Raw genomic sequence first — 27,098 nt, forward strand, 5'->3', positions numbered from 1 at the left:
GATTAAATAAAATATAATATTAAAATTAATTCATCTTATATTTTCACTTTTTAAAAATCCAGTTACTAGAAAATTTAAACTTACATATGTGGTTTACAGTATATTTCTATTCGAACTCCATGATCTAGATCATGACCTCATATAGAGGTCATAGATAAATATCTCTCAGTGTTGGACAGGGTTAACTGTCAAAGGAATTAAGAACAAGTTGGATTATGCACATCTTTTAAGTATCGTTGGTCAATGCCTAGTTTATAATGGTGGCTAAATAAATATAAAATGTAGTATGTAGTTTAATCACTCCTTGGCAATAACCATCTTAATGTAAATAATGTTAGCAAGTAGTTCCAGTTACTAGAATAAATGAGAGGTGATCAAACTGATTTAAAGTATATATCAAATTTTGTGCTTTTATGATTTATTGTTTTGTACTTTTCAAGTTTTTGTCTATGCTGTTCCTTAATGAGTTTCCTCTTCATGTTTGCACTTTATGAAGCTATTTTTGCAAATGTGAGTGTAAAAGATGTTTATTAATACGTTATGTTCTAAGGTTACTTTGCTGACTTATCTAATATATCCTGCACTTTTTGGGTTTACCCACCTGTCCTCACCGAGATGCTCTCCCAGTGAGCATATTATTCTAGAGAATTGGGATAACCCTGTCCTCACCGAGATGCTCTCCCAGTGAGCATATTATTCTAGAGAATTGGGATCAGGTTTAAGGTGCAGTATTCAGAATGTGTGATGAGGACAAGGTAGAGTCAGAGATTAAGTGTAAAGGCACCAGTATAGGTCAGAAGTCAGGAACAGTATGCCAGGCAATTCAGGGACAACATGCATGCTATTGTTAACCACCAGTCGGAATCTGAACCTAGGCTTTCAATCTATGTCAATTAGTTTTGAATAGACTAATACCTAGACACATAGTTAAGTAAGTGTTTTGATCCTACAAAAGCAGTACAATGTAGTGTGGGTTTTTTTTCTTTTATTTAACTTTTTTTTATTTTGAAATTAATTTTGGTACAATACTATTTAAAGAATTACAGAGTTTATTTTGAGTTGACCAGTTTAAGCACCTAATAACCTTTTTTTTCTGTCCAAGATCTATTCCAGGATTCCACATTGCTTTGTCATATCTCTTTGGCCTTCCTCAATCTGTGATTGTTCTTCAGTCCTTCTTTGTCTTATTTTCCCATTTTTTAAATTATATTTTATTGATTATGCTATTACAGTTGTCCCAATTTTTTCCTCTTTATCCCCCTCCACCCAGCACCCCCCACTCCCTCAGGCAATTCACACACCATTGTTCACGTTCTTGGGTTACACCTATAAGTTCTTTCGCTACTTTATTTCCTATACTGTACTTTACATCCCCATGGTTATTCTGTAATTACCTATTCATCCTTCTTAATCGCCATACCTCTTCACCCATTCCCCTACACTCCTATGCCATCTGGCAACCATCAAAACACACTCTGTATCCATGATTCTATCTCTGTTCTTCTTGTTTGCTTAGTTTGTTTTTTAGATTCAGTTGTTGATAGGTGTATATTTATTGCCATTTTATTGTTCATAGTTTAGATCTTTTTCTGTTTCTTAAATAAGTCCCTTTAACATTTCATATAATAATAGTTTAGTGATGATGAACTCCTTTAGTTTTTTCTTGTCTGGGAAGCTCTTTATCTGCTCTTTTATTCTAAATGATAGCTTTGCTGGATAGAGCAATCTTGGCTGTAGGTCCCTGCATTTCATGACTTGGAATATTTCTTGCCAATCCCTTCTAGCCTGCAGAGTTTCTTTTGAGAAGTCAGCTGACAGTCTATGGGAACTACCCTGTAGGTAACAAACTTCTTTTCTCTTGCTGCTTTTAAGATTTTCTCTTTATCTTTAACCTTCGGCATGTTAATGATGATGTGTCTCGGAGTGGGCCTCTTCACATCCATCTTGTTTGGGACTCTCTGTGCTTCTTGGACTTGCATGTCTGTTTTCTTCACCAAATTAGGAAAGTTTTCTTTCATTAATTTTTCAAATACATTTCCAATTTCTTGCTCTTTCTCTTCTCCTTCTGGTAAGCCTGTGATGAGAATGTTGGAACACTTTTAAGTTGTCCCAAAGGCTTATACTGTCCTTGTGTTTTTTTTTTGGGGGGGGGGGTTGGATTGTTTTTTCTTGTTTTGATTGCTTGCTTTTTGCTCTATCATGTTCCAAATCATTGATTTGATTCTTGGCTTCATCCACTCTACTATTGTTTTCCTATAAATTGTTCTTTATTTCAATTATTATATCCTTCATTTTTGACTGGATCTTTTTTTATGCTGTTGAGTTCCTCACTGAGTTCCTCACTAATTTCCTTGTTTTGAACTCTGCATGTGATAGATTGTTTTTCTCCATTTTGTTTAGCTCTTTTTCTGGAGTTTTGATCTGTTCTTTCTTTTCTTTTTTTTTTTTTAAAGTATATTTTATTGATTATGCTGTTTCAGTTGTCCCAATTTTTTTCTGTTTGCTCCCCTCCCCCCAGAAACCCCCTTCCCTCCAGCAATCCCCCCCCCTTAGTTAATGTCCATGGGTCGTTCATGTAAGTTCTTTGACTTCACCCTTTCCTGTACTTTTCTTAATACCCCCCTGTCTATTTTGTACCTACCAGTTATGCTGCTTAACCCCTGCACCATTTCCCCATTTCTTCCCCTTCCCAGTCCCATCTGATAACACTCCAAATGATCCCCAGACCTATGATTCTGTTCTTATTCCAGATGTTCGCTTAATTTGTTTTTGTTTTTTAAGATTCAGTTGTTGATAATTATAAGTTTGTTGTCATTTTATTGTTCATTGTTTTTATCTTCTTTTTCTTAAATAATTCTTTTAACATTTCATATAATAATGGCTTGATGACGAACTCCTTTAGCCTTTACCTTGTCTGGGAAGCACTTTATCTGCCCTTCCATTCTAAATGATAGCCTTGCTGGATAGAGTAATCTTGGTTGTAGGTCCTTGCTTTTCATCACTTGGAAAACTTCTTGCCAGTCCCTTCTTGCCTGCAAAGTTTCTTTTGTGAAATCAACTGATAGTCTTATATAAGAACCCCTTTGTAGGTAACTTTCTTTTTTTCTCTTATTGTTTTTAAGAATCTCTCTTTATCTTTAACCTTTGACATTTTAATTGTGATGTTTGTATGTTTGGTCCTCTTTGGGTCTAGCTTGTTTGGAACTCTGTGCTTCCTGGATTTGTATGTTTTATTTCCCTTGCCAAATTTGGGAAGTTTTCCTTCATTATTTTTTCACATAAATTTTCAATTTCTTGCTCTTTGTCTTCTCCTTCGGGCACCACAATAGTTTGGATGTTGGTACATTTAAAATTGTCCCAGAGGTTCCTAAGCCCCTCCTTGTTTTTTTTAATTCTTGTTTCTTCATTCTGTACTGGTTGACTGATTATTTCTTCCTTATGTTCCAAACCATTGATTTGAACCCCAGCTTCTTTCCCTTCACCATTGGTTTCATGTGGATATTCCTTCATTTCACTTATTATAGCCTTCACTTCTTCCCTTATGCGTTTATCATACTCAAACATGTCTGTCAAGTCAGCGAGCATTGTTATCACCAGTATTTTGTACTCTGCGTCTGTTAGGTTGGCTATCTCCTCGTCGCTTAGTTCTCCCACTGGAACCTTGATCTGCTCCCTCTTTTGGGCCATATTTCTCTGTCTCCTCAACTTGACAGCCTCCTGTGTTTCCCTCTGTGCCTTAGGTAGAGCTGTCATACCTGTTATGCTGTAAGGGGTGAAGCCTTAGGTATTCATTAGTTTGGGGCGACCTGTTTCATCATGTTGTGGCACTGTATGTGGGGGAGAGGTCTGAGAGGGAACAGTGCCGCTTGCTCAGCACTTGCCCCTTTTCCAGGCACTTCTCTCCCTTCCTGTATGGGACTGGTGCCTTTCTAGCTATTGCTCTGGTTTTGGTTTCCCAAGTGGGTTGGCTTGCAGATGTTCTAGGATTTCCTGGGCCCTCTACACAAATGGACTCTGCTGAAAGACTGGCAGTTTCTTCAGCCACTCCAACCCCCACTAGTTTTTAGTCAGAACTAAAACTGTGCATGAACTGCACTGTCTGGACTGGGGCTGGGATTGCACCCCACTGTCCCTCCCACCTTTTATAATGTGTGACTGTGCTTTCCGCTGTCCAGCTGGAGCCACTGCCTTACTGCCACCACCATCTCCGTACCATGTCCTCAGATGTCACAGTAAGCAGTGTGCATAGAGCAGTATGGTATCTGGTAAAGCATACTGTGATGGGGTATGTCATCTCTGCTATGATTTCTTTTTTCAGTGGGGGAACAGTTAGCACCCTAATAGCCACCTTTTTTTGGTTTAAATAAATATAGCTATAAATCTATACTATTTATAGAAATTGCTGAGTTCTGAATTTCTTAATTAAGCTGTATGTACAGATTAGCAAGGATTATCTGATGTGCAGTATGCAGAACTGGAATATCTTACATTTCTTTTTATACCCCTACAGCTTCTTGTTAATTGAGGCTAAGAATTTTAGGATAGGTAGGGACCTGGAGATATCCTGATTCTACCCCTTTATATTTTAGAAACAAACAAACTGACACTAAAAATTTTACTTGGTCAAGACTTAAAAGCTAGCATATGATTTCAAGCTTGCTCCTTTTCCTATTTATTAGTGCTCCATAAATTTAGATAGTGATTTTGGTGTAATATTATTCTGGACTGTACAATCTGAATTAAAATGTCAGAAAGTCATGGACTTGTACAGAAAAATCACATCATAAATTTTTTGGTAGCTTTTTTTATAGTGTCTTTTTTTGCGGTAGGTTTTTTTCACTCTCTGAACTATATATCATTAAACAGTCTTCCCGAGTCCCTTTTCATATACGTGTTTACTTTTAAATTTAAAACTTGCTCCATGTAGTTTTAAATATTTTACTTAATAAATATCAGTTTGATGTGTCAACTTTTGTTTATTGTTTTTAGCAAAATGTTTATTTTGACTTGAATAATATTTTTGTTAGTAATACTCATTTGAAGTACTGACTTCCTTAGTTAACAGATGAGGTTTAGAGTGTAGATGTTCAAATGATTGCAATAATGTCATTCAGAAAAGATTCAAAATTCAAATGTTTTCTAAGTTCAAAATGCCAGTATTACGTTGCTTATATTTCTGATATGCTAATTAGTATCTTTTCTATAAAAAGGGACCATGAGATAAAATGTATAAAGCAGTTCTTTGGTCTCTTAATCCCTACTTTTCATTTTTTTTACTTGGAATTATTTCAGTTTTAAAAATCTTTTTGACTGTCAATTGAGATGAACATTGTTAATTGTTACCCTGCAACCATGAGCATGTAAATGTTTTAGAAAAATTTTAGCCATTTTGATGTTAGAAGATAGGTGATATTCATTATATTCTCAAATATTGTAGTTATTTTGGTGTAAAGATTTTTACAAATTAAATTCTATACAGTATTTTTTCAACTTGTTAAATATTTTAATTGTACTTAGTATTTACTCACCAAGTAGGGGGTCAGAAAATATATTAATGAAAATATATTCAGTAACTCTTTACTGAATGTGCCCAGCACATTTGATCCTGGGGTTATGGAGTTGATGAAGAGAAATTGACTATATGTTAAGTTGTGTGACAAAGTTAGGGTCTGTTTATTGTGGTCGCACAGATGGTCAGATTGGATTTGGGGAATCCCTGGTCTTGTAGCCTGCTGGGGAGTGGCAGAAGAACAGGCTGCAGAGTTTGGACTTGATTCTGTTTAAGGATTTTAAGCAGAAAAATATACCATGTTTTGATTCTCATCAACATCATGGGTACCTTTTATTAACACCCTGCAATTCAAGACTTTAGTTCATTTACCTATTACTATGTAATATACCTTCTGTTAGGTCCAGGAACTAGGTTATAATTGTGATAGGCCTAAGTCTGGGGAAAAAATTACAAAATAGCTTGATGAAAATGAACCAGACTTCCTGGATACCTGATTATCTGTGTGTGTGTGTGTGTGTGTGTGTGTGTGTGTGTGTGTGAATAAATTACAGGGTAAACAAAATAATTCAAGTTACTCTTTAAAATATGAATAATTATTATTGTTCTTAGAAACCACTGTAGTTAAACTTCCCAGGAAAGCTGCTGTTGACTAACTTATTAGCACTGTAACCTTGGGTATCTTGTACCTGCTCTACTTGCAGGGACAGTGTGGAGATAAATGACAGAATAAAATAGCTTTGAACCATCAAGGCATGCTATATAAATTCAAAGCATTAGTAATTTGCAGGTTTTGGGAAAAGCTGAGAGCATTTATTTCTGAGGTACTTAATTTGGAGCAATTACCAAAAAGATACTCTATCTTACAAAACTGCAGTATTTGATTCTGTTCACTTTTTGACCCTTCTGAAGCTGTTCCAGTGCTGCCATTTCTTGGGTCTCCTCATTTTTTTCTGACCACAATTTTAAGGGACTCTTCAAAGGTTCTCAGAGTTCCATGGGCTCCTTTTCCTCCTGTGCTCTCCCTGGGCTTTTAAAAAATCTGTCCTCATAGTTTCAACTACCACGGATACATCTCATAAACCCAGTTCAGATTTCTCCTCCAGCTTCAGACTTCATTGTGAGACAAGCACCCTGTCAACATGTGCAAAACTGAACCCATTAATCCTCCTTTATTACTTGGTCCTTGTCCATCTCTCTGGTCTCATCTCCAGGACTCCCTGTCTTGAATTTAATGCTGTAATAAGAATAGCTGTTGGCTGAGCACTTGCTATATGCCACAGGCGTTGCACATGTTACTTGCATTGTCTTATTTAACTTTAGGGTGCATATTGTTATTATCCCATTTTGCTGATAAAACTGAGGAATTAAATAATGTGTCCCAGGTCATTTAACTTGGAAATGGCAAATCTGGGACTTGAACACAAATCTAACACCAGGTTTGTGGCTGTATATGAGTAACATAATCCCTATTATGTTACTTATTACTAGTACAAATACATTGTACATCTTACGATACCAGAGTTCTTTTCATATCAGCCTTTCTAGTTTGGTATATAACTAAAGGTCAGGAATAAGTGATCACTTTCAACTTCTGGAAAAGTCAGATTATTTACTATTTGATGATACTGGTTTCTTAAGTAATAGTATGTCAAGTTCCCTTTTCACTCAATACGTATGTCAAGTTCCCTTTTCACTCAATACGTAGTTGTGTTGACTTGTGATTATGTATGAATCTGACAAGCATGTTCTCCTTTTGTTTAAGGTTGCTGTACTCAAGTGTGGTCTTAACCCCTTGTTTTAGCAACACAACACCCTGCCTATTTTCACTTTCTTGATGTGGTGTCTTTTTAGGCAGTGTTCTTAGTCTGGATTCTCTTCCTACTTTTTCTATTTTCACCTTCCCCTTGATAGGCAAACTTCTCCATTTTAAGAACTTAGCTGAGGCCTCACCTTGAGTTACAAGTTTCCCTGATCTTCTCTTGTATCTCTAGGCTGGATAAAGTCCTGTCCCCTTGCTCTGTTTTCCCTTAGCATCTTGTGTCTGTAGATGAGCATTTTAAACTGTTATCCTGTCACAGTCTACTAATATTTGTTTACATTTTAGTCACTCTCATTAGGGATGAGCACTCTAGCTAGAAAACACACCTCAGGCATTTTTGTGTCCACAGTGCCTTATGCCTAAAGTACTTTTTCTTGAATTAACTGTCTGACCAAATGACTAAATGATTGATTTATTACTAGTCAACTTTTCTAGATACTATAAACCTAAGAACACTGTATATTATTTTTTCAATCGAAGGGCTAATGTATTTGATCAATCTTTTATTTTAATGTTGGTCATAGAGCACCACAGCCAAACTGTTTCCAATCAGTGATAATTTATTATATTTTAAAATGCTATAATGAAATGTACATTTTAACATGTGTTTGATTGTGTATCTTCAATATTTAAAGAGTTGCAAAGAATTTTGAGCAGTAGATAAATGTTAACTTTTTATTTTTTTATTAAAAAAATAACAAAACAGCTTCTCTGTAGTAGTAATAGCAACGATGAAAGACAAATTTCACTTACCTTTTTTTTTAAGTATATTTCATCGATTATGTTGTTACAGTTGTCCCAATTTCTTTTCCCTTTGCTCCCCTCCAGCAATTCCACCCTCCTTAGTTCATGTCCATGGGTCATGCATATAAGTTCTTTGGCTTCACCCTTTCTTATATTATTCTTAATGTCCCCCTGTTTATTTTGTACCAACCAATTATGCTTCTTAATCCCTGCACCATATCCCCATTTCTCCCCTTTCCCCCTCCCAGCTGATAACCCTCCAAATGATCTCCATACTTATAATTCTGTTCCTGTTCTGGTTTGCTTAGTTGGATTTTGTTTTTATTTTTTAGATTCTGTTGTTGACAGTTGTGAATTTGTTGTCATAAATGTTAACCTTAAACCCACTCTACTATTAACATATAAATTTAATATTTTATTAGGCATCGCAGGAATTCACACTGTGATTTTTATTTGTACTGCTGTTATGTTTATTCATTAAGGCTTTAATTACCTCAAATATTTAATTAAAACCATGGTTTCAAGTATATGGCTTAATGATCTTAAAAATTGACTATTTGCAGGGTTAAAGTAAAAGTAGAAATCCAGAGAGGCTTATTTTGTGCTAGTCTAAGCATGGTTATAATTTTCCTAAGTGATTTTCATGTTTGAAGGTTTTTTAATTTGAACCTAATTTCCTATTAAAAAGTGGAAAAAATTTAAGGTAAAAGCTAACATCCTTGATAGCTAGCTTTAAGAGCCATGTGTAATAGTAATACTTTGGAAGGTTTTTTTTTTTTTTTTTAACTGAAATATTGACAAGAATGGGGGTTGGGAAGAATATAAGACACTACCCATGTAAGACAATAGGATCTATTTTCCTTGACAATGTTTATGTATATTTTTTACTTTGTTTCATAAGGAATGAGAAAAGGTTTTACGATGTTTCTAGGAACTGCTGTATATTTGTAGTGTGGTTTTCTTTGACTTCTAGAATAGGCACAGCTGCCTGTTATCTCTTCCTGCAGCTGCCTGTGCTTTCCCTTTAAGAGAGTCATCACACATAATTACCTCTCCAATTCCTGTTTTCTTGGCTAGGCTCCAAAGTTTATGAGGGCAAGGGATTGTGGATATTTGTTTGCTACTCTATAATAGGTGCTTAACCAATATTTATAGAATAAATGGTGCAAACAAGCAGAAAATAGTTACTTGTTCTCAAAAGTAATTGTTTTGGTTCATGGTGATATTAGAAGCACTTGAACTGCTTTATAAATTATTGAAAGAGCAATTGAATTAGCTTAAATATAATTTTAGTTTAATTCATTGTATATCTAGTATCTTGGTTTTCCTAAACTATTGTTTAAAATACTAGGGACAGGTAGTCCCCTAGTTATTTATCTTTTTTAGTATAGTCATTTACTGTATTTTGTTTAGAAAGTTATTTTGCACTTAAATCTTGTTGCTTGATATTTAGTAGTTATGAATTCTTCAAACAAAATAATAAATTATACTCTGAAGAAGTAAACTAATCTTTCCAAGTTGATAATACAAGTAAAATTTCCCACCTGACTGGAAGTACCTACATGCTACCTCAGCTCCTTAAATTCATAGTCTGCAGATGATCTCCTGGGCACTCTCACTGACCTCACCACTGACCAGAGCTTTAGGTATAGGTTGCTGCTAATTGAAACTTACGTTATTCTTCACTGACTCAAGCATTGATATCCTTCCATTTATTTTCCATTGCGGGTAGGGATGGTTGAAATACTTAGAAAAAAAGAAGCCTTCTGGATAACAAAGGAATTAACTTGGAGAGTATATTAATTTCACTCACAAAAGCCAAAGTCCTCAGTATGGCCTGCAAGGACCTACATGATCTTGTCTTTGATGTTCTCATCTCCTGCCCTTTCCAGTGCCTTTCTTACTGGGTTTTACCACACTTGCTGATACTGGAACATTCCAGCATGCCCCACTGTAGTGCCTTTGCCCTAGCTGTTCTCTGTTGCCCCAGATATTTGCATGACTAACTCCCTCCTTCAAGGCCTTGCTCAGACTTTATCCTCTCAATCAGGTCTACCCTGATCACACTACATAAAACTGCAACCCACCTCCTTTCCCCATTAGTGCTCCCCTTTACCCTGCTCTGTTCTTTTTCCTGTAGTACTTAATCACCTTCCAACATACTATATAATGTATAATTATTTCTTATATTAATAATTACTGTTTTCTGCCACTAAAATGTAAGTTTAAGAAGGAAAGAGTTTGTTTTCCAGTGTTTTGATTATTTTAATAAACCGGTGTATCAATTATCTAAAATACTGGTATCTATCTGGTGCACAGAATATGGTCACTAACTATTTGTTTAACAAAGGATCAATTTGATTTTTGCAAGACTGAGTTTGTTCTTCCTCATCTTGTGACCCATAGCTGGACTGCCTCACATCCCTACCTCTGTCTTTTATCTTTGTTATGTGAACTTTTTTGAATATAACTGGATTTTTTAAAAAAGTCCGGATCCAAGAACCAGGTCTAGAGAGAGAAAAGAACACCCTTCCTTGCAATATAAGCTCTATTTTTTAACCTGTCTTGGGATGATTGTGAGTAAAAAATGACTATGCTTGGTAGAAACCCTGACTCTACCCCACAAGAGTGTGGCTCTGTAGTTTTAACACAGCAGCTGTGCTATATTGTGGCTTTCTCTGTGTATTCTCAAAACCATGGTGTTAATGGATGGTCTCAAGTTTTAAATTGTGCAATAGTGTAACCTAGAACAGAAATGAGCTTTAGTGGTGGATTAAATTATCATGTTAATAGCATCAGTATAATAGGTTTGTTCCTTTATACCTGTTCCCGGTTAAAGAATTCCCCCAGGATTTAGGGTGAATTAGGTTCTGGTCCTTTATAACCTACTCATCATCTTCTGTCTTCTGTCTCTGGGCTCATATTTTTTCACTTGTAAAGTTGAAATAGATTGTATTTTTTTTCCTGATTCTGAAGTTTGACTGTATCATCAGAAACATTTTTAGCTTTATAATTTTAATCTTCTTTCAAAATATGTTAGCACTTAAGTTAATCATGTTATTATTGCTATATTTAAGATTTGTATTCGGTAAGGTGCCACACATATCTAAAAACAGAACTGAGCACACAAGTAGTGCCTAGAATATAACAATAATTATTTTCTTATGTAATTTCACAAGAAAAAACATGTTTGAGATAATCCTTAGAATTCAATTTACTAAAAAATTTATTCTTCAGCCATTATGCTTAACTCATAAGTTAAAATCCATCTCCCTTTCTCCATTTTTATCTTTCCCTTATTTCTTTTGTTTTGATATTGAAAATATTTAATGACGTTAAAATTTTTTATAATACAATGTTAAGGTGAAAAGATACAAAAACATACATGTATTATTATCCATATATTAGAATACAAACACACTCCACTCATACTCTCACACCTCATATATGGAATGTATCCACAATCAGTAAGTCCTCACTTAACATTGTCAGTATGTTCTTGGAAACTGAAACTTGACACCAATTTTTTTTCATTTAAATCTTATTTTTTTAGTATACTTTATTGATTATGTTATTACAGTTGTCCTAATTTTTTTCCCCTTTACCCCCTTCACCTAGTATGCTCCTTCCCTCCAGCAGTCCCCACCTTAGTTCATGTCCATGGGTCATGCATATAAGTTCTTTGGCTTCTCCATTTCCTATATCATTCCTAACATCCCCCTGCCTATTTTTTTATATAACAATTATGCTTTTTAATCCCTGCACCTTTTCTCAATTTTCCCCCTACCGCCTCCCAGCTGATAACCCTCCAAATGATCTCTGTACCTATGATTCTTGTTGTTTGCTTAGATTTTTGTTTGTTTTTAGGTTCAGTTGTTGATAGTTGTGAATTTGTTGCCTTTTTAATGTTCATAGTTTTTGATCTTCTTTTTCTTAAAAGTCCCTTTAACATTTCATGTAATAATGGCTCAGTGATGATGAACTCCTTTAGCTCTATCTTGTCTGGGAAGCAGTTAATCTGCTCTTCTATTCTAAATGATAGCCTTGCTGGATAGAGTCATCTTGGTTGTAAGTCCTTGCTTTTCCATCACCTTGAATACTTCTTGCCAGTCCCTTCTTGCCTTCCAAGTGTCTTTTGAGAAATCAGCTGACAGTCTTATAGGCACCCCTTTGTAGGTAACTCTCTGCTTTTCTTGTGCTGCTTTTAAGATTCTCTCTTTATCTGTAAACTTTGGCATTTTAATTATGATGTGTCTTGCTGTGGTCCTCTTCGGGTCCAACTTGTTTGGGACTCTCTCTTCTTCCTGGACTTTGACCTGTATCTCTATTTCCTTTGCCAAATTAGGGAAGTTTTCTTTCATTATATTTTCAAATACATTTTCAATTTCTTGCTCTTCCTCTTTTCCTTCTGGCATCTCTATGATTTGGATGTTGGCATTTTAGATGCCCAGAGTCTTCTTAGACTGTCTTCATTTTTTTCAAGTCTTGTTTCTTCTTTCTGTCCTGGTTGAATATTTATTTCTTCTTTATGTTCGAAGTCATTGATTTGAATCCTGGATTCCTTCACTTCACTTTTGGTTCCCTGTAGATTTTTCTTTATTTCATTTAGTGTAACCTTCATTTCTTCCTTTATGTTTTTGCCGTATTCAGTGAGTTTTCTGAGCATCCTGATCACAAGTGTTTTGAACTTTGCATCTGATAAGTTGGCTATCTCCATTTTGTTTAATTCTTTTTCTGTTTTTTTTTTTTTTTTCCTATTCTTTCATTTGGGCCATATTTCTTTGTCTCCTCAATTTGGCAGCGTCCCTGTGTTGGTTTCTGTGTATTAGGTAGAGCTGCTTTGACTTCCTATAAATTGTGTGGTGCAGAGCCTTAGGTAATCACCAGGGTGAGGTAACCCGCTTCACTGCTTTGTGGCTTTGTGTGGGGAGAGGGCTTGGAGAGGGGACTGCTGCTGACTGGCTTCTGGGGTTTTGCAGGGCACTTGTCCCATTTTTAGTTACTTCTCCTACTTCCTGTATGGGACTGATGCCCTTTCAGGTGTTGCCCTGGTGTTGAATCCCAGACTAGGTGGGTTTGCATATGTTTTAAGACTGTGTGAGCCATTTAAGCAGTTTTCTAAAAATACAGTAATTTCTTCTGCTGCCCCAACCCACACTGGTTTTTACAGCCAGGAGTTATGGGGATCTATCTTCCCAACCCTGGGCTGTGCAATCTGGCCTGGGACTGGGATTCTCGCTCCCAAGGTATCTCTCCTGATTTTTAACCACCACACGAGAATGTTCTGCTGCTGCCATTGCCTCTCCTTGCCACACCGCGTCTCCTCACCTCTCCATCGCATCTCCTCACCTCTCCACTGCGTCTCCTCACCTCTCCACTGTGTCTCCTCACCTCTCCACTGAGTCTCCACGTCTCTGCCCCTCCTATTCATCCTGATGAATGTGGCTTCTTTAAATCCTTGGTTTTTGGACTTCCATACAGTTCAGTTTTCTGATAGTTCTGGGCGTTATCTGTTTTGAGATTTAGTTGTAATTCTTTTCTGTGGTTGTGCAAGGAGACAGAGCGTGTCTACCTACGCCTCTGTCTTCACTGGAAGTCTTTTTCCCTTATTTATTCTCTATCCTTCAGGTTATCTGTTGTACAATTTCCCTTTTTTTGCTTAGAGTACGAAAGAATGACGCTTTAAAGTATTTTTCATAAATTTTGCTTTTTAAATGTTTATTCATCATTTTACCCCTAGTGTCTAGCAGATTGTCTTGTACAGTAGATGCTCTTAAATGTTGCTTGAATTAATGTATTTGCTTTTATTTTTTTCCCAATACATATTGAATTAACTCAGAAAGTGATTTTTTAATTTTTATTATTTTAAGGAAGGTGACTCTTGTGATGGTGGGACTTGATAATGCTGGTAAAACGGCAACGGCAAAGGGAATCCAAGGAGGTAAGCTGAAAATATTTATTATTAAATTATTCCAAATTGTTTACTTATTTAAATTGCCTTGTTACATATTTATTAAGTACAGCTAGTGTGCACTCTATTACTTCATATTCTCACTGTACTGTGGCTAATGTGGTGAATAGACTCTAGCTTCATAATACCAGCCTGTTGTCATGTGTTAAATTTGAATAAATGCAGAGTTTTTTTGAGGTCTTTTAAGGATACCCATCTTCTACTTACATATTCTTATCCAGAATTCAGTCACAAGGCTACACCTAAATAAAAGGGAGGTGGAAATATAGTTAGCCACAGAATTGTCTGCATCTTTTGATTTTTTTCAATACGATATGTAATTTTTAGAGTTATGTTAAAGATAGGGCCTCTGTGTTATTAAAGCATTTTATCTCATTTATATTACAACTCATTGGATGTATTTCTTCAGTCTTAATTTAATGATTTGTACTACAATTTAGAGATAACTGTGCTAGAGAGTTTTTTGTGTACGTAGGAGATGTGGTACCATTCAGGAATCTTAAGGGTATGAATTGAAAGGAAACCTAACATATATTTGTTTCTGAAAATAGATGTTTGAAAAAGATACCATGCATCCAGATTGGGTGTGGGGGGCCTTTTATTTATGAAAGTTTATGAAAGAAAATTAACACTTGCAAAACCTGCTGTTGGAGAAAAACATTTTGTCACCCTGAATGTAACATTAGGTGTATATGACACATTATTGTCTGTGGATTCTTCTAATGCCTTTTGGTACTCTCAGGCTATCTTATAGGTATCCGTGCAGAGCATTCACTGTCATCATATAAACCAGGGTTGGCAAACTTCTGCAAAGAGCCAGATAGTAAATATTTTAGACTTTGAGGACCATATGGTGTCTTTCCCAACTATACAGCTCTGACATAGTAGTATGTAAACATCCATAGACAGTATGTAAGCTAATGAGCATGGCCATGTTCAATGAAACTTTATTTGTTGTGTTATGAAATTTAAAATACATTCTTAGCCTGAGAGCAATATAAAAACAGGTGGCAAGCCAGACTCCTTTATCTAAATGTCTTCCCTTCTTCCATTCCTTCAAAGCCTTACATTCAGGGGTGCAGACTCTAAGAATCTGCTAATCATATCATGTGATTTGTTATGTGTACTTAGAATACCTCTTTCCATTAGGTTCTTCCTCTTCTGATTTCCACCTCCATATATCCATTGGTTCCTTTGTCTGAGCTTAGAAAATGCTCAAGGTTTCAAATGAACAAGTAGTCAAAATTGCCTTCAACTTTGAGCTTCTTTTTGGCTCTGTTTTTGTTCTTCATCTTATATTTACTATTCAGCCTACTCCAGTGACTGGTTTTTACCTTTTTTCTCTTAAAGATTCTCGTTAAATAGAACTACATGAACTTTTCCAAATTGAGCCTTTCATGCCTTTGTATTTTTGTTCTGTTCCCATGTGTCTTACTGAAGAGAACATTTCTGCTTATCTTTAAAGATAGAATGTCTACTTATCTCTGAAGACATGGCTTTGTAATGTAGTTTCCTTCTTAATGAAATCCTTTCTGATCATCTGCTGCCTTCACCTATTACCATCAGTAGAATTAACTACTTTCTCTGTTTTGACATACTCTTACCTAGATCTGTTTGTATCACTACTTACCGTATTTTTTGCACTATTAGACGCACCTGACCGTAAGACACACCTAGGTTTAGAGGAGGAAAACAAGAAAAAATATTCTGAATCAAATGGTGTAATAAAATATTTAATAAAATATAACAATAATATTTCAACCATGTAAAGTGAATAGCAGTCAACAGTGGTATTAAGAATCATCATCGCTGTTACTAACAAATGAGGAAAGACTTTAAGGTTCAAGTATTCTTCTAGTTTTCTGGGAACCCCAAGAACTCATCATCACTAGTGTCAGAATTTATGAAGCTCAGTTGCTCACAATCACTGATATCACTTTCTTCGCTATCTTCATACTGACCAGACGCCCTGAGATTCAACAGTAGAGTGAGACATTTAAGCATCCGCAGGGGTTTAGCATGGGCCTACTGCTTCCTCTTCTAACATCTGTTGCCACCACTGACAGGTCAGGTAATACACATCACAGTCTATGATGAAATATTTGCTCCATAAGACACACAGACATTTTCCCCCTACTTTTTGGGGGGAAAAAAGTGCATCTGATGGAGCGAAAAATACAGTAATTGCCCTTTTGTTTATGTATCTCTCAACCTCTCCAAGCTAATTTCCCAAAGGGTAGTTTTATTCATTTTGGTGTCCTAGTTCAGGCCATGCCTAAGTGTAGTGGGCAGTATTCTTAACACATTTAACTCATGATTTCTTTTCAGATTATTTCAGTTTCTTCTCTGATGTTTGTTTGTGTCTTTGTTTTGATATTTGCTTGTTTCTTTCGAGATATATCTCCTTCCTCTCTAACTGTATTGCTTTTGTCTAAATCCAGACTACAATATCTTTCATCGATACTGTGATAGTATCTTCCTAATATAAGAATCCTTTCCCTATCTTGAGCTTAACTTCTTTTAGTCAACTTTTCTTCACATCTATGAAAATGATTGTATTAATTAGATATAGGTTTGATTGTTGTAACAGAAGTAAAATAAGAGCAGCTTAACAAAATAAAAGTTTATTTTTCCCTTAACAGCAGGCAAAACTAGTCTAGAGCAGCATAGCATCTCCATGGTGTTAGGAACTCAAGTTCCTTCTCCTATTTGTTTTGCCATTCCAAGTGTTCTCTCTTGCCTATCTGGTGCAGCCTGGCTCATGACTAGAGTGCCTTTCAGCTGGAAGGAAGGGATAAAGGGCAAAAGGGGACCTTGTTCTTTACTTTAAGTGTGTGACCAGAAGCCAGCACCTGCCATTCAGTTTACCTGCCATTGACTAGAATCAGTGGTGTTCTGGATCTGGCCCTACTTGTGCTTATTGCCTTATATCAGTTAGTGAGAGCTAAATATGCACATCTCTTTTCCAACTTTCTGTTCAGGTACTTTGTGTTGGTAGTTTGAAATTGGCCATAGTGGGAGCATTTACACCATGGAAATTGGCAAACACATATTTCCCCTGACTCCATTAAACATTTACCAGTATACCACTAGCAGACTACCTAGAACCTGTTCTCAAGGCCTCACCTAACTGCCCTAGAGATTAAGGAATGTAGTCTTTATCTTAAATAGCCCTGTGCTCAGCTAAAATAATCTAGGATGATTCTCTGTCCAATGCTGTTTCCTAAAAGTTCCTAAAGAACTATTGGTTTTTTGGAGTAGGAAACTTCTTTGTGTAAATTCATCCCTAGCATTGCTGGAAATTAACACATTTTTATTATTTGTAGTTATTAGTTTACATTGGGTTGGACAAGAAGTTCATTTGGCTTTTTTTCCGTAAGATGACTCTAGTAGTGCTTAGTTGTCTTTAACTTCATTTGAAACAACTTCGTTAGATTGTATTGTGACAGCTGTCATATCATTGTGTATTTAAAAAAAAACTGATCAAAATTAATAAATTTTTGTGTAGCTTTTTTAATATTGAAGATGGGAGAAAATACACAACATTTTTGTCAAATTATGCTTTATTATTTTAAGAAAGGTGAAAACGCAACTGAAAGATTTGTGCAATGTGTAGAGAAGGTGCTATGGCTGATTGAATGTGTCAAAGTAGTTTGTGAAGTTTTGTGTTAGAGATTTCTCGCTGGACGATGCTCCACGGTCAGGTGGACCAATTGAAGTGGATAGCAATCAAATCGAGACATTAATTGAAGACAATCAACGTTATACCACTGGGTGATAGCCAACATACTCAAAATATCCATATCGAGAAAGTTATTGGTGAAAATGAAAGATGTGCCCCTTATTTTACAGAAAATATCATATGGACTTTTTGGCCAACCCAATATGTTTCCCTTTTTTTTTTCTCTACTGTAATAGCTGTTTAAGATCAGAAGATGGATCTTATTAATCTTTGTATATCTAGAACCTTACATAATGATTAGCATATAATAGTCAATAAATAGTCATTCATTATATATTTTCATTATACCTTGGACTTTTTAGTTATTGTCCTAATGCATGTACTTTACTGAAATCCTCAGGGTTGGGAACCATATATCTTTGCACCTTTGGTTCTTGTGTGATGCTTGATCTGTATAGAATAGGCTCTCAATAAATGATCACAAGCATGGATGGATGGATAAATATATGAAAGGAAAAAGGAAGAATGAACATAAGGACAGCAGCTTTAGCTATCTTAGCACTCTGGTGTTGTGAAATGAGCCACTGTATACTTTGTGCTAAGTGCTAAGATTACGAAGACAGGTCCCAGCTATTGGGAAGTTGTAGGCTATTGTGAAGACCAGCAAGAAGACAGACTTTATGGTAGAGGTTGTAAGTGGTACTAAAAGTAAGAAGGACTCGTCAGAGATGGATAGGGGAAGATTATAGCCTGAGTATTTGTCTTGTGTGTCAAAACACAGAATCATAAGTAGAAACCAGAGGAAAGAATAAGAAAAATGGGGTAGGGTGTTCCATGAATCAAAACAGACAAACAAAAAACAGGCTTATAAAGTGCTGAAGACCTGGATTTAAGTTCTGGCTCTGTCTACCATGTAGCCTTGAAAGAATTATTTAATCTGAATTGGTTTCCTGGGAATATTGCCATCATTTTATCTGTGCTTACATTGCTTCCCTGCCTAGAATGTTCTCCCTTTGTTATAATTTTGTAGCTTTTAAGACTTCACTGCCATTTCATTTCCTTTCTCAAGTCTTTTTAGACCATAACTCACCCTTCCCTCCTCTTTGCCCTTTTCCTTTTGAATGCCCTCTATCTCAGTTTGGGCTGCTATGACAGAATGCCATAGACTGGGTGGCTTAAACAACAGTTATTTCTCATGGTTCTGGACACTGGAAGTCTGCAGTCATGGTGCCAGCATGGTTAGATTCTTGGTGATTCCTTCTTGGTTTACTAACATTCATCTTCTCGCTGTGTACACAGGTGGAGGAAAGAGAGAGGAAACAAGCTCTCTCGTGTCTCTTACAAAGGCACTAATCCCATCAAGGGGGCTTCACCCTCATGGCTTCACTTAAATCTAATCACATACCTCCCCAAGGCCCCACCTTCAAGTACACTCACATTGGGAGTCAGGGGTCTAACATAAGTTTTATGAGGATACAGGCATGCATGCAGTCCACAACACCTTCACACTATCCTTGCCAGACTTTTTCACAGAACATATTGGTTCTTACACTATTTGCATTGATGGTCTGTCTCTCGGTATTGCACTGTGTATAGGACAAAAACCCTGTCTTATTTATCTGTACATCCTAATGCCTAACTAAATCCTGGTACTGAGTAGGTGTTTTGTACATTTTAATTTCCTTATTCCTACTCCAACATATTTATTTTCACTGATAATGTCCTGAAGATATCTCGCAAATCACACTCAAAGACAGATGCCTATTTTAAATGTGGAATTCAGTTTTGTCCTGGAATAGATTCACATTTTTAAATGTATGGTATCATCCTGTTTTTTTAGTATCAGGCTGCTTATATCGCTCTTATACTTGCTCATTTATCCTACAAAAGGAAGTGTTACAGAAATGCGACATGTAAAGTCTCTGTTAACTTTCTTGGGAGCTGTGTAAAGTGTCCTGAAGTGCTTGGTAAAAGGGAGTGGTGCATTGCAAGTCTATTTCTCAGTCACACCTAAGCCTAGCAGCAAAAGCCTTTCAAATTTATCTTTATAATAACCCATTTTGAATGTGGGATAAGTTCCTCTAAACCAACATTATTCATTAAAGCTTTCTGCAGTGATGGAAACATTCAATATTGGCTCTGTCCAATAGGATGGGCAACTAGCCACATATGGCTTCTGAGCACTTAAAATGTAGCTAATACAGCTGAGGAACTGAATTTCTAATTTTATTTAATTTTGATTGATTTAAATTTAAAAAGCCTCATGTAGTTTGTGGCTGTGCAGCTATACCAGTGGAGTAATATTTGTTGTGAATTCTGGTGGTGGAGAGAGAATGGAAGAGACAGACATGGAGTTTAAACTCTTTTCCATAACCATTGAGACACCATGTTCTAGTGTTCATTCATAATCTGTGTTTCTCTCTTTTGATTTGCACGCGTCTCTGAAACATGGCTATCATTCACATTTCCAGTCAGTTACAGAAACTTTTATAAAGATGAATCTTAATAAAGTACAACTTCAGTCGCCTTAATTATATTATTTGTCTGCTGAAATACCTTCTGTGGTTTGCAATTCTCTTATCTTCAGAACTTTCTTTAGTCTGCATTAAGGGTTTGACCCAACCACAGTGTTCAATTTGTTTGTACTTCTTTCCTTTGCCATTTCTGTTACTTAGATCACTTTTCTGTCTAAATCCTACCTAGCTTTAAGGCCTAAGTTGCAGCTTCTAGTTCAAGTCTTTCTTGAACTTTAGTGATCTTTTTAATCCCTATTGTCATTACCACTCCTTGGCATTTATAAGCATATATATTATACACCTTGTACCTTCTTTGTGTTGTCATATACAGAAGTAAAAAAAAAAAAACTCAATTATAAAATTACAAGAGCATCCAAAACATGTTTCTATAGAAATAATGAATTTACTCTTTATATTTGTAAGCTGCCCTCACAAATCTTTTTATTCTAATTATAGCTTGAATTCAGTTAATTAAAAAAGAATGATCATACTCTTCATAGCTTCTGCTGTTCTTTCGTTCTTTTAAACTGTTCTCTGAATGTTCAGATTTTCTTTATAAGTCCACAGATCTTATTATGATTTCTGGGGGTGTCTGTGATGTTGAAGGGTTGAAATTTTTATTGTTTGTAACTTGGAGAATAAATAAACGTAAGGCAAAAGTTCATTTATTTATTCATTTAAGTACCTGTTATGTGGTAGGCATTATATTAATAAAAAACAAACAAAAACAAAGAAATTCCTGTCTGCATGGAGTGTAAATTCTAGTCAGACATTTTTATACTATCTGCTCTTCCCCCAAACTAGCAGAGCTTATTCTGTAAGAAAATACTAAACATTCCATTCCATCCTACTAAAGTATGATACTTTATATTTCATTTTAAGTTGTGAGTTTAAATTGTTATTAATTTAAAGTCTAAAGATTTTTTTTCAATATCATTTGAAACAGAGTATCCTGAAGATGTAGCTCCTACTGTTGGATTTTCCAAAATTGATCTTAGACAAGGAAAATTTGAAGTCACCATCTTTGACTTGGGAGGTGGAAAAAGAATTAGGGGAATCTGGAAGAATTACTATGCTGAGTCCTTTGGGGTAATATTTGTTGTGGATTCCAGTGATGAAGAAAGAATGGAAGAGACAAAAGAGACAATGTCAGAAGTACTAAGACATCCTAGGATATCTGGAAAGCCTATATTAGTGTAAGTAATGTTGATTTTATTATAAATGTGGAGGCAATGGCATTAGCCAATATAGAAATTTACCTGAGTTACAGAATACTGAATAAGCTAACACAGTCAAGCCTTAGTATAAACAAAATGCATGTTAATTAACTGGGAGTTGTTAATTTACTGAGGCCTTCTTATAATGCTATCTGTAGGGATTAAAGGTTGACGTTGTATTATGAAGAAGCCTTATAATTAGAGCTCCTGGGTGTTCAGATATAAACTCTTTGTTTTACTTGATAATTTACGTTTTATCAAATATTGCATTTTTAAATAGTTTATTAACAAGGTTCTGGAATGGTTTTCAAATGTTTCCTCCTTTAATAACCAGTTTGTCTTTTGCCTTTGTTCTTTTTTCCTTAAAGAATATTCATTTGAAAGTTATTTAAATGGTTTATTCTTCTAATGCCACATTTATTTCTCAGTTTTTACTTCTATTTTTACAAATTAAACATGTGATCTGTCACTTAGTCACATGCTTATAAATTTTGTCTAGCTGCCTAAACCGTTTTTTGTTTTATTTTAAGATTTCATTTATTTATTTTTAGAGACAGGAGAAGGGAGGGAGAGAAACATCCATGTGTGGTTGCCTTTCGTGCACCCCCAACTGGGGACCTGGCCTGCAACTCAGGCACCTGCCCTTACTGGAAATCAAACCAGTGACCCTTTGGTTCACAGGCTACCGCTCAATCCACTGAATCACACCCGCCAAGGCTTGCCTAAAGCTTTTTAAAAAACTGACAAGAGAACTTTTGCATTACTTGCCCTCATAGCATTTCTGCATAGTAAACACCAGATGGTGCTATAACTACAAGACAGCAAAGTGAAAGGAGTTTAAATTAAATTGCCTTTAAGATTGGAGTAAGCTGAACGTGTGACCTTGCCTTCTTGTCCATTTGCCCTCATTCTTGTGATTCGTTACTAAGACTAAAACACAGACAAACAGGTAGTTAAATGAGAAACTGTAAGCTTATACTGTTTAATTTTTATATATCTAACCAATTAGAGAAATTATTTGATTTATATAATAAATTTTCACCATTTTGAATCTGAAGGAAACTTTAATAGACATATACACAAAGAGTGCGTGTTGTTGAACCCTGTAGGCTAAATTAGTCTCTACAAATGTTTAAGTAGAAAATCAGTGTCTTCTAAATAAAAAATATTAATGATTGATACTCATTTGTGAAGTAATTGTGTATGCTTGTTTAAATCTAATCGTCATTTAATTTATGCTCTCATGCATTATTCTTTAATGTATGCATTAATTTAGCAAATATTTATTGAACATCAACTGTGTGCTAGCGATTGTTCTGATGATGGGGATACATTTGAAAACAAAAACAATAGAAATCTGTGTGTGACCTCAGGAACTTATATTCTAGGGGGTGAGACACACTGAATGTAATAAATAAATTATATTATTAGTTAGATAATAAGTGTATTGAAAATAAAGCAGGTAAAAGAATATTGGGAATCCTGTGGTGGTGGTGGTGACGACAGGGGCATGTTACTCTTATAGTTATGATAAGCAGGGTAGATTTAATTAAGAGGATGACACGTGAGGTGAGAGAGTCGGTCATACAGATGGACGTGGAAAGCCCCAAAGGAGGGGCTTGCAATTCATGAGACTACAGTGATTACTGAGTAATCAATTGATTGTCAGCAATTCCATCACCTCTCAGCTAGTAAATTTCTAGAATAGAAAGAAGAAATCCACAACTAGGGTGATTGCTTCACCATTGTAATTTCATAGTCAGTGAGATCTCACAAAGATAGGAGAATTAATTATGGCTGGAATAATGTGTTTATGAAATATGGTTTGCCATTTGACCAGTTTTTTAAGGGAGTTTTACAACCATAGAATTTTTTATTAAGAAAGGTAAACTGTTTTTTGAAATGAATGTGCTTCAGAAATATACAAGATGTACAACAAAGTATACTCTTAATAAATTTAGAAGATACAGGAAAGAATGAGTTTTAAAAAAAATGATTGACCTACCATACAGAGTGAACCATTTCTAACGTTTTGATGAATCTCCTGTGCATATTTTTGTAAAAATATAATGTATGCAGTGATCATATGATATATAAAATTTTATATCCCACTCCTTTTTATGTTTATATCCCTCTTAAATATCTTCCCCAAGCCCCATATTCGGGGTTCTTCTCCTTACCTCTTTCTCTCTGACCTACAATTACTGTATTTTTTGCACTATAAGACGCACCTGACCGTAAGATACACCTAGGTTTAGAAGAGGAAAACAAGAAAAAATATTCTGAATCAAATGGTGTACTAAAATATTTAATAAATTATAACAATAATATTTCAACCATGTAAAGTGAACAGCAGTCAACAGAGGTATTAAGAACCATCATCGCTGTCATTAACAAATGAGGAGACACTTTAAGGTTCAAGTACTCTCCTAGTTTTCTGGGAACCCCAAGAACTCATCATCACTAATGTCAGAATTTATGAAGCTCAGTTGCTCACAATCATGATATCACTTTCTTCGCTATCTTCATACTGACCAGACGCCCTGAGATTCAGCAGTAAAGTGGGACATTTAAGCGTTCCCAGGGGTTTCGTGTCAGCCCACCACTTCCTCTTCTAACAGCTGTCGCCACCCCTGACAGGTCAAGTAATACACATCACAGTCTGTGACGCAATATTTGCTCCATAAGACACACAGACATTTTCCCCCCCTCCACTTTTGGGGGGAAAAAAGTGCATTTTATGGAACGAAAAATAAGGTAATTTCTCTTACTGATGTTACTGTCTGAATATCCTTCAGATCTCTTTACTACTCTATTCCCTTTGATGTTACCTCTTTTCATTACTCTTCACTTTCCCCTGGTGTTATAAGAGCAGTGGTTTCCTAGCCAGCCTCCCTCCCTGCCAGAAGTCTTGCCTATACTCTAATCTCCTGTACATTCCTTGTAGGACCTCTTTGAGTTCTTTGATATTTTCTAAATTACAAAAACTGACATATGTTTTTATGCTTTAACAAGTGATATACAGCAAGAATATATTAAAAAAAATGAGTGTTCTTTTTAAAATGCAAATTGATCATTTTACTATTTCTTTGCTTTAAGTCCTTCAGGTTACCTTCAGAGCTCCACACAGCTAGGGAATTTTGTTTTTTAACTCATATAATTCTAGCACCTAATAGGTATGGCATTGAAAAGTCTACTGGATAATTAGTGCAAAGGGCCTCCAGCAGACCAACCCTAATAAGCTCAGTGCTAGGGCCTGGTGGGCTTTGGGGAAGTATGGGGAGAGGACCTGACTTAGGAGGCAGTTTACAGTACTCCTTGTTGCACACACGTCTCAACTGCAAAGTCCAATCACAGCATCTAATTTCTTCTATTAACCCCTTGTCTGAGCCTACTCTAGCTGATATAAGTCCTAGAACGCCTCTTAGAACTCACTTAAACACCTGTATGATCTTTTTCCCCACCCTTTAAAAATGAGCATATGGAGAACAACCACAGACCTCTAAGAAGAATCAATCATTTAACAGAAGAAAATAAACCAGAAAAATTAGGATCTTGTCTGTAATCACAGTATTACAAATTGATAGAGCCAGATTCCTTCATATTATGGGAAGCAGACTAGATGGCCACAGTAGCAGGTCTGGGACAGTCTCTACCCCTGCCTGACTTGCTCCTGCACACCAGTAGGACAGCATATGTCAGTGCAGAGGGAGCCTCAGCCAAATTTCACGCTATGTTATAGACCTGAGGGTTCTCTTGAAAGGTCAATATCATAGAACATCGTTAGGCTTCTGTGTCTTATTAGCTCAGAAGTTGTTTGGCAGATAGTGGTTGAATACCTCTTCTATAATAGTAGCTGTAAAATACTGTAATTGTGCATTTCTATTCATCAGTGTATAATAACATGAACCATACTGTAGCCATCCTGAGAATCCATTTCAGTAAAATTGATTTGTATCCCTTCTAAAGTGAGCAAAAATAGATGTCATCCAAGCATTCTGCTCTGTAATTCACCTGTTTATTTACCTAGAAAGTCTTTCTTTTTCTCTTATATCTATTATAGAGATTAATTTATATTCTGATTTACTAAGGTGTGAACTGTCATCTGCCCTCATGCCCCGCACTTATGTTTAAACCATTTATAACTTAATTTTAAACCTAAAACTAGATAATACCAATAGATAAAGACCTTTTCAAAAGAAAAAAATAAACAACCTTTGCAGTTTTATATAGCACTGAAATCAGCAGTAATCCCAAGTTTGAAGCTCAACATCCACCATAGACACTTTCCATTAATAATACAAGGCATGTAGATGTTTCCAGCATAGCTATCATTTAGAATTGAAGGGCAGATAAACTGCTTCCCAGGAGTTCATCATCACCAAGCCTTTTATTTTTTTCTTTTCTTTTCTTTTACCAAGCAAACATTTTCATATGAAATATTAAAGGGAGTTATTTAAGAAACAAGATGATCAAAACTATGAACATTAAAATTCACAACTATCAACAATTGAATCTAAAAAACAAACTAAGCAAACAAGCAAAACAAAAACAGAGTTATGGAGATCGTTTGGAGGGTTATCAACTGGGAAGGGGAAGGGGGAGAATGGGGAAAAGGTGCAGGGATTAAGAAGTACAAAATGGTAGGTACAAAATAGACAGTGGGATGTTAAGAACAGTATAGGAAATGGAAGAGCCAAAGAACTTAAATGCATGACCCATGGACATGAACTAAAGAGGGATTGCTGGAGAGAATGGGGGGTACCTGGTGGAGGAGGGTAAAGGGAAAAATTGAGACAACTGTAATAGCATAATCAATAAAATAGATTAAAAATAACACAAGACATTATTTGTTGATTACCTATGGAAAGAACTGAGCTGGGAGGTATTTTAAACAACATATTGAAATTGTCAGCGTCCACAGTTACACCGATGTTCTAAGAAGGCATATGCTCTTTCTGCATCTCCTCTCTCTAGTATAGTCTTAAAAGTTAGTCTCAGAGAAATAGTAAATTACCCTTCTTTTTTAATGGTTGAATCTCCTAAGATTTATCATGGGGATAACTCTGGAGACCCACAAACTAAAAATTTCTCCCAGGGTAGTAACAATTCTATGTTGTGTTAGCACACTTGAACTCTTGGAATTGTATCACTTTCTCATTACATACTATCTGCTTTTCTGTGGAATTTTATGACCTAACTTAACTTTTGGCCAAATCTCACAAATTGGGTGCTTCACAACAAAATGATAAATATAGAGAAGTTTCACTAAGGGAAGAAAACGTAGTATCTTTGATACGATCTTATTAGATGTTACAAATATTTCAATAAAAAGAGGTTTTATTTCTACATTTAAAATGTTTATTAAATGTTCCTTGTTTCTGATTCAGGAGATGTCAGAGGGGCCTGGGTTCTTGTTCCAGAAGCAGACAGACGACACAGTGTCAAAATCTAAAATAGGTTTTTGATCTGGAGACTTAGCACCATGAGTGGCCTCCCAGGACCCTCTGAAATCACATACACTATTCTGAGTGTATGTGCATTTTCCTCTTTTTTTTTTTTACAGTATATTTTATTGACTATGTTGTTATAGTAGTCTCAATTTTTTTCCCTTTGTTCCCCTCTGCCCAGTACCCC

At 35.8% G+C, this 27,098-nt stretch overlaps 1 protein-coding gene across 1 annotated transcript in view; it reads left to right on the plus strand.

Annotated features, from left to right (window-relative positions):
- Positions 1–27,098, plus strand: part of ARL13B (ARF like GTPase 13B) — a 64,941-nt gene that overhangs the window by 2,325 nt on the left and 35,518 nt on the right. Inside the window, exons 2-3 of the mRNA XM_090292090.1 lie at positions 13,946–14,016; positions 21,191–21,440. Coding sequence (XP_090148216.1) covers positions 13,946–14,016; positions 21,191–21,440 — 321 coding nt within the window. The remainder of the gene's footprint in view (positions 1–13,945; positions 14,017–21,190; positions 21,441–27,098) is intronic.

The sequence above is a fragment of the Furipterus horrens genome, unplaced genomic scaffold, assembly GCF_987537825.1.
Source record: "Furipterus horrens unplaced genomic scaffold, mFurHor1.1.pri manual_scaffold_1, whole genome shotgun sequence".
Classification (NCBI taxonomy): domain Eukaryota; kingdom Metazoa; phylum Chordata; class Mammalia; order Chiroptera; family Furipteridae; genus Furipterus; species Furipterus horrens.